The sequence below is a fragment of the Periophthalmus magnuspinnatus genome, chromosome 11, assembly GCF_009829125.3.
Source record: "Periophthalmus magnuspinnatus isolate fPerMag1 chromosome 11, fPerMag1.2.pri, whole genome shotgun sequence".
Taxonomy (NCBI): Eukaryota; Metazoa; Chordata; class Actinopteri; order Gobiiformes; family Gobiidae; genus Periophthalmus; species Periophthalmus magnuspinnatus.
The window spans coordinates 10,534,336-10,543,093 of NC_047136.2; the positions used below are offsets into that span (position 1 = coordinate 10,534,336).

Consider the following 8,758-nt stretch of genomic DNA (forward strand, 5'->3'; position numbering starts at 1 on the left):
ATAAATAAATGCATACATAAATAGCAGTGTACACAACTTGATGCTCAATATAGAGACAAACCAATTAAACTTGCAAAGGTTTGACCTTTTCATGAGACATTTTAAATGTCTAATAACATTAACTTGTTTTACGTTGAAAATACTGAAAGAGGAGCATACTGGTGGCAGATATAACTTAAGATACGATATTACTTCACTGTCTGCCACTGTGTTATGCTTTGAATGTCTACAGTTGGTTGTGTTCATCACCAGTAGATACAGGAAGCTAAAAATATGTGCTTTGTTAAACATATAATTGTCCTCAAGTCCAAATTGTCGACTCCAATGTGTCTCTTACAACATTACGAAGGTTTGTCCATATAAAAGAGTCAGATTAAATATCAAAGTTTATCGAATCTCTTTGCAGGTTTTCATGCTTTGAACAGTTGCAATCTTCCTGTCACAAAAAGACAGAGTATGGGGACTTGTGCTTTTGAGTGTTTATCTTGTGGTCAAAAGAAAATGTCAAAACGTGGGCATAAATAGATCTTTAAAAAAAAAAAAAAAAAAAACTCGATATGCTGTGCTTTTGTTATCTCCAAAAAGGGATGCATCTTATCGCAAAGCAGGTGACAATCTAATTCAGGCATCAGATGTTTTCACTGAACTTCCAAGGAGCAGTTGATCAAAAAAATCTTTAATCTATTTTTGTCTCTCTGTTGCTTCATGATCCTCGCTCGGATTCAAAGTTCCTGTTTTTTTTTTCACAGGAAGAAGCCACTACGGACGCAATTTCATCCCACATAACAGTGTCAAATTGGTCATTCACTGAGAGTGCTAATAGGAGAAAACGCGCCTTTGAAACATGCAGATTCGTAATGCTTGTTTAGGTAACTTTTTAGAGCGAAAGTCTTGTCACATCTTTTGCATTTGTAATGCTTGAAGGCTGAGTGAGTTTGCATGTGTGCGCGGAGGTTCGATCTATCGGCGAACGCTTTACCACAATGAGCGCATCCGAATGGTTTTTCCCCTGTATGTGACCTCATGTGACCTTGAAGTAACCACGGACGACTGAACGCCTTTCCGCAGACGTCGCATTTGTGCTTCAAGTCGTGGGTCAGTAAATGCATCGCCATTGCCGGCATGGATACGTACACTTTTCCACACGTCGGACATTTCTTGGCCATTTTGCTATCTATGCTTCTGTGCGTTTGCTTGTGCCGGCTAAGATTTGACGAAGTTGCGTAGGTTTTACCGCATTCGCTACATGTGTGCCTCTGCGCTGCCCCTCTGCTGCCCCCCGACTTCCGTCTCGAGCGACCGTCCATGATGAAAAAAGCGTCAACCGTGTAACCTTCGCTGACCGCCGTATCTCCATTGATGTAGCCGCCGGCAGACGATGAAACTTCGGATCTGGGGCTGTCCGGTTGGTCGGAGTCGCCATGGATGTCGCCATTGTAGGGGTCTTCGATGCGTCCGTAGATCAGCGCGGGGTGTTCAGGAGATGCGACTTTAGTGATGACGGAGGAGTCGTTTACAACCACGTCATCGTAGTGAGATGGACTGAGATAGCCGTAGCCTGTAGAAAGAGCACAAGGTCAGTTATTGATATGTGTAATTGATTGGGAATGAGAAACGAAAGGTTAGACGCTCGGCAACAGGAAGTAACCAAAATAGAAGGATATGGATGATCAAACTGTTCTTTCTATAGATGTTTTCATAGATTTTTTGTTTCACTGTTACAGCTTGGCATTTGTCTCACAGCAGCCTCTTCCAAACAACTGAACACATATTACCACAGTCCAAATGTCCAGTAGTTCCTCAGTATCTATTGAACGTAATGTCGATATTTAACATTTGACACCTTGTTTGTGCAGAGTAATCACAAATATAATGCTTTACATGGAACCAATAGGACCAATTAAAATTTCACTCTATATTAAAACCTGATGTCCAAACATGCCAATTAGAATAGTATAATAATAGCGATATGAACGACTTGTATTCATAAGTTTTGGGCAAATAATTCCTTCCAGATTTGAAGGACAGTGAGGACTTTTCCCCATTCAAAATATAATAATTTGATTTGAATGGCATAATTGCTGTAACAATGGTGGACAATTGCCATGGCTTGAAACCCAGGAAAATCTGCTGACTGTTTTAAATAATTTGTATTTATTTGTTACCACCAGAAGAGGGTGTCATGAGCTACAGTATACGAGCTAAATATGCTATATATGTTTGTGTACAAGTCTCTCCGTGGCCTAGCACCAAAGTACATCTTCGACATGTTAGTGTCACTTGAAGCATCTCACACGTTGAGGATCTTAGAGATCGGCCTCCTGCTGGTGCCCAGAGTCAGGACTAAACATGGGGAATCAGCGTTTCAGTTTCATGCAGCTAAAATCTGAAACAGTCTTCCTGAAGATGTGAGACAGGCCTCTACTTTGACAATGTTTAAATCCAGGCTTAATGGCTAATGTCTTTCTTATTCTGTAAAGCACTTTGAATTACTTTGCGTATAAATTGTGTTATACAAATAATACTAATGCCTATACTAATGCTTATATTAAATGCATTTGTAACACAACAGAAACCAAACATTTACATTATTTGGAGGACAAGACAAACATAAAAACTCCTGTCATTATTTTTAATGACTACACTTAAATTAGTCTTAATAAAACATGAACAAAGACTTAATTAATAATGAACAAACAGTTTATTAAGAATGATTCAGGCTTAGAAATACTTAAACTAAAGTGTATGATGCCTTAAACTGGTAGGTGACCCTTTGGTTGTTTTCACTCTTGCCTAAAGTCATGGCATATACATAATATCACAATGGAACAAGTTACTTTTCACAATACCACCTCTTAACTTCTTCTCTTGCTCTCCTAAAACGTCACAACCACTTAAACCCGGTCCCATATTTCTGTGGACACGTCACTCTTAATATATCTTAAGATTAGGTCCTTGTTCTACCCTGAAGGATCTACTTGCCAGATAAAAACGCAAAGAGAAGCAGTTTCCAATGGACCTATGACACATTGCCACAGTGGGAAACCTTTATTTTCTAACTCGCGGCTTTTTAGCACATTCACTCACAATTTGCGGTACGTTTTTTGACAGGTCGACACCATCTCACCTCAAGGCTTCAGCGAACTGCCCTATACAGCTATTCTATTACACTGAATTTCATTTAATACATTTTCCCTTTCACCATAATGACTGCCTTGAACTTTTTTGTGTACACAGCTCCTCTCTCATCTCTTCTCTCAATTATTAGTTTCCATGTTATGATTTCTTTGTTATTGTTTTATTGGCCTCCTACAGTCAACAGGCTTACAGACAATAGGAGAAGCGAGAGGAGGGGAGACACGCTGCCTTGTGAATCTATGGCGATCAATAGCTCTCCATTTCAATTAGCACTCTCCTAGCATTTATACACAGCCCGGGCAGGAGATACTGTTGCCTCTAATATAATTTCATGATGCAGTTCTGAGAAAGTCGGTCGATAATGCGATGAAGACGTGGAGGAGAGAGCAGGACGTGGAGGGAGCAGACGGGGAGGAGAAACAGGAAGAAGTCATGTTATGTAGAGTTTAGGGGATTGCGGTTAGGCAAGTTTGACGACGTGTCTAAGGCGCTCAAACTAATTTAATGCTTTCAATTAAATTAAAGCAGGGCAGCAACGGAGGAAGAGGGGAAATGAAGTCGGAGGTGGGGAGAAAAACAAGGCGAGGAAAATCATGAATATTCAATTGTTGTTTTGCATAAAAGAGTGAATAAGGCCAGGAGTGAAGTTTTGAAAAGGCCAGGCATATTTTCTGTCAGGTTCAGTAATAACAAGTAAAAGATGAACATTTTTGTCTTCATGTGCCATTACAGCCTGTTTAAAGTTGGTTTCAAAAGGAGGACAGTGGAATTAAGTATACTACGTTTATAATTAAGGGTACCACCTGTTTGTTTCCATGGAGATGTTCATTCTTTTCCATGAATGTTCCACAGTGTGCATTATTTATTCAGTTACAGATGCTTTTATTGTTCTAAAAAAAAAAAAAAAAAAAAAAAAAGTTGAATACTGTGAAACATTCCAGGGAAAGCAATAACATCACCATGGAGACAAGATGGTAATGCACCCTGTAATAGAAAAACTAGTGCACATTGAATTACATCTGGATGGCAATGTGGTTAAGTACAAATCCTGGTCCGAAATTAGTACTCATTACCTTTATAGTTGTTTATTGAATGAATTTGTCTAACAATGCTTGAAAGTGCACTCTGTTTTTGCCCTAAACTACCATTAGACCCCGCCCAAACCCCACAACTTAAAGAGTAACACGGAGTAACACCTATAAAGGTCATATTTTGGTCTTATTGTAGCACTGATGGCAACTGTTGCATAGGGTGATAAACACAATGTATCACTAGTATCATAGACTTTTGTTTGTTTCTTGAAAGGTAGTAAGTAAAATAGGTTTTCCATTAATAACAGGCGTAAAACTTGCTGTAATTCTCTCTTAAATGCTTTCTTTGTTACCAAACAGTGTCGAGAACCGTAAATTGCGTCGTTTTAATTGTGCAGTTGCTCCCTATCTCCTTTTGTCAACACTAACTACATTCATTTACAAGCACTCGACGAGAGGGGCTGATAGCTGCTGTAAACGCCCCTATAAATGCTTATTAAACATTTAAATACCCTGCTCCAGCAACGAGCGCAACGCCAATGATCACAAATCCAACAGAATTACGAGAAACAGTGAAACTAAATAGACAGAAACCATGAAAAATGCATTTGTTTTGACAGTTTGGATCTATGGACACTTGTAGGTCATCCCCTGCCTCTTCTCTACGTGTGTATGCGTGTGTATGTGCGTGTATGTGTGTATGTGTGTGTGTGTGCGTTGCAATATACCGCTGTGCACTCGGCTGTAGAAAGAGAGCAGTCTGGAAATGTGCCGACTTGACAGAAACGCTCAGCCGCTAGTGTGTGCGTCATTTGTACGTGTGCGCGCTAAATGTATGTGTGCAACAAGCCGCTTCACTCAAACTCCTGTTACATTTATGAGGACAGATCTGCGTCGTCTAACCTCTGTGTGTTGTGTTGCTTTGTTGGTCTTGCTACACTGCCGCTTGTTGTTAAGGCGCCAGGGATTTTCTGCCTCTCGCATTTGACCTTGGTACAATGTGAACGCCACCAGGTTGTGTTTACATTGAGGTGTCGTGACATCGGTGGCCACTAGAGGGCAACGGTGCGTCTAAATAAAAGCTAAGCAAACAACATGATGATGGAATTAGGGAAGATGCCAATGCTAATGTTTACAGTTTAGTGAGTGTTTATTTAAAGGGCTTGGATGGTGAGTAATACGCATAAATTAGCCTTCTATATGGTCAGCACACGAAATACAAGCTAGAACCCATTATAAGCCATAATATAACATAAGTATTGATTACATTTTTGGCCTTCTTGAAACATGTGGAGACTTGAATGTTGGAAAAATCAAATTATGTTAGTGTTTTTGGGTGTATATGTGTCTTCATCTGGGAAAATGTCATGTGTAGATTATGCGAAAGCTCAAACTCAGCTCAAACATATTTCCATTGCATTGTGCCCAGTGTTTCATGAGCTTTAACATGTAGTAAAACTAAAATTATGACAGCATTTGAACAGTTTGTGTGTGTGTGTGTGTGTTTTCACTTGTCAAGAGTCTGTTCCTTCTTTGAATTACGTAATGTGGTGGTAAGTAAAGGCAGTTTTATTGCTTCTTTTGTGGTTTCCCTTAGCCACTGGTGCAGCCTGTCCCTCATGCAATAAAATGCACTTACAAAATGCTTTTACAAATCAATGCCTCCAGCCAAGTGCCTACACTAAGACAACCAGTTCATTCCATTATGTGCTGATTACAAGTGATACGAAAAGTAGATTATCATTAACTTTGAATCAGTAGGTAGGTTTTCAGACATGACTGCATTGCATTTGGTTTACTTCCATTCAGAAAAAAAAAAAAGAAAAAGTCCTCCTCTATGTCATCATTCCCATCTCCTCCTACAGTCCATAGATCGATGCTGTGAACTGCTGAGCCATCACAAACCCACTCAGTGCCTTTAGGAAATAAAACCCGTTTGACCTCTAACCTGACACTGACTGGAAAACACATTCATTTCTTTACATTTACAAACAAGGAATCCTGTTGGACTGTTTAACTAACATTTATACACGGTTTAATTGCACTTGTGACTAAAACTGGATTTCTCATTTGCTTTGATCTGTCTAATCTGCTCTATATTCATTGCATATAATCTGTAGAGGGAAAAATCTCAATGTGCCAGAATGTGTGCCCTCAATTTGACCCCGCAAATCCCCTTTTTTCTCTCCAAATGCGTGAATAAAAGACTTTTCCCCGGGTGTCATATGCCAGGTGCTGACTAACCTTTATCATGGTGATGGAAACGCAGACTTAGCTCCTCTCTCCGGCTGTGTCCATACGAGCTCTCTAGTTCAGCCGCGGAAAAATCGTCCAACTTGACTTTCTTGACCAAGAAAGAGCGAGGCATTGTGGGATAGTGGCTGTAAACACACGCACAACACGGGCACGCTGCTTTGACGCTGAGAAATGTCTGATGTCAACTGCTAAAGAAGTCCCAACGAACAGGTACGAAGGAAGGAAGACATAACTGGAAAATGTCCCAAATTGAAAAGGTATTGCTAAGAATAACTTGGATTAAGAGTATTGCCCATGCACATCCAGTAAAACCGGCAGAGATCTATCTGAACCAGTGGACAGCTCCGCGTTTCAGCACTGGACAGCTCCTTAAACAGGGCGGAAATTCCGAAGCAAACCCAAGTAGCGCTGTCACTTTTGGAGCTGGTCAAGGGCGACGTGAGCGTAAAAGTGAAGTTAAACACTGGACTGGAGAAGTGGAAAAGTCCCAAAGACGTCGTTCACAACAATACAGTAAGTGTCATCACAGCCCCGGTGAATCTATTGCTCAAAAACAGCGCGCGGAAGACGAGCTGAGCGTGCGTCCTGAAGGTTCTCCCCGTGTGTCTCGCGCTTCTCCGCTCTCCTCCTCGTGCCTCTGTGTCTGTCTGACGCTCGAGATCAGCTGTTGCGGTTTTATAGGCCACACACGCCGCGGAGAGAGAGAGAAAGAGAGAGAGAGGCGGGAGGAAGTGCCTCATTTTATTCATCTGAAAAGAGAGCATCGTCTTGCGGGACCAGCGACGACGCACGCCGCTGGCCGGAGAGGAATGTAATTGGTTTGGTTTAAGGGCGCGCTTGCACTTATTATGAAGAGCTGCTGTGTGTTCCTAACAGCAGCTATTAGATTCTATTAAGAAGAACTTGTATAGGCTGCAAATACGAAGCAGCAAAAATGGCAGAATACAAAGAAAATGACACGTATTTGTTTTAATAGGTCGTGCACCTCAAACCTTTAACTACAAATTGGTACATCCATTCAGCTCTATTTTGATTTTATTATTCAAGTTACATGTATTGGAAACAGTTTAGAATAACTACACTTAAATAGTCTTAATAAATGAACAAATACTTCTTGCGTAAATAAAAATAACCCTAACTTCTGATTGTAACTCCTTAAGTAATTGGTTACGGTTCCTACTAAACCATATGCATCCTTAATGAATAAACGTCTTTGTTCATGCCTTATTAATAGAAATTAAGGTGGAGTTATTGATGTTCACCAATAAAGTTATTTTTACACCTGTACAGTCTTCTCAGAGCACCGTGGACCATCAAACCAACCACTCCAAAGCAACTTCTTGTGGCATTGTGTACAGGTCAATGCCTCCACACTGCAGTCAGCCAATTGAGCAGCTTTTATGCAAATGAGCTTCAGTCACAGGCCAATAGGACCGTGTGTGCAGACTCAGCCAATGCCTTCATCTATTGTGTTAGATGTCAAGATGTTTCTGCTCATTGTTTTGTTTAAAAGGGACTGACTGTGTGGCCGGGTCCAGTCCATTTGAGTCTATGACAGTTTGTCCATTCATAAGGACAGTGTTAGTGATGTAATGCCGTGACGCGCTTGTTTATGTAAGATCTGTTCACGAGGTCTTTGGAGTTGGACTATTTTTGCTCTTCGTTGATAAATCTTTGAGTGGGTTTCTGTTTTTCTAAGTGCAGCGGACTCTTCCTCTTATACTGTATGCCACTGTTGCTCCAAGGCAGAAGCTGTGATGATGGTGCAGTTTTAAGTGTGTTTCTGGATATAGCTGCAGACCTGTAGACAGATACTCTTTGTTGATGGTTTGGGGAACAAAAACCCTGTGCATAATTTGATTTCATGGTGCTTTTACATGTACATATCACACTAATTGTCTCAAACTGTAGAGTAATTCTTGTGACACCACATTAAACCATCACATCTATAAACTGCAGCATACATTTGTCATGGGCTTTATGTCAGATGTCCTTCCTTGCAGTCTCTCTATTTATGTTTATGTATGCATTTATTTAAAGTCAATGTTAAATCAGTGATAAGAAATGCAAGTGTAATACAGAAGAATCTGTTTTGTTTTGTTTTTTAAACTGAGCAGTATTCATTTACATCAGAAGAGGTTACAGGTGGGTCTGTGCAGTTTTAATCATGATTTCAATTATTACTCTATTCAATTACAAAAATGTTGTAATCGAAAATAAAATTAATCAACTCCTTTGGAATGATATGTGCACTTGTTCTTGTTCTCTTTCAAAATTTGGACCAAAGCCACTTTTCTTATCTACAAAGTCTTAAAACTAAATGTTCAAAAACT

General features: G+C 40.1%; 1 protein-coding gene across 1 annotated transcript; it reads right to left on the minus strand.

The window, feature by feature from the left end:
- Positions 1 to 695: 695 nt before the first annotated feature.
- LOC117378447 (transcriptional repressor scratch 1-like) lies at positions 696 to 6,779 on the minus strand. The gene is made up of 2 exons (XM_033975046.2): positions 6,414 to 6,779; positions 696 to 1,558 (listed from the first exon to the last, which is right to left on the minus strand). The coding sequence occupies exons 1-2, from the start codon at positions 6,535 to 6,537 to the stop codon at positions 801 to 803; spliced, it is 882 nt and encodes a 293-aa protein (XP_033830937.1). The 5' UTR covers positions 6,538 to 6,779; the 3' UTR covers positions 696 to 800.
- Positions 6,780 to 8,758: the final 1,979 nt, after the last annotated feature.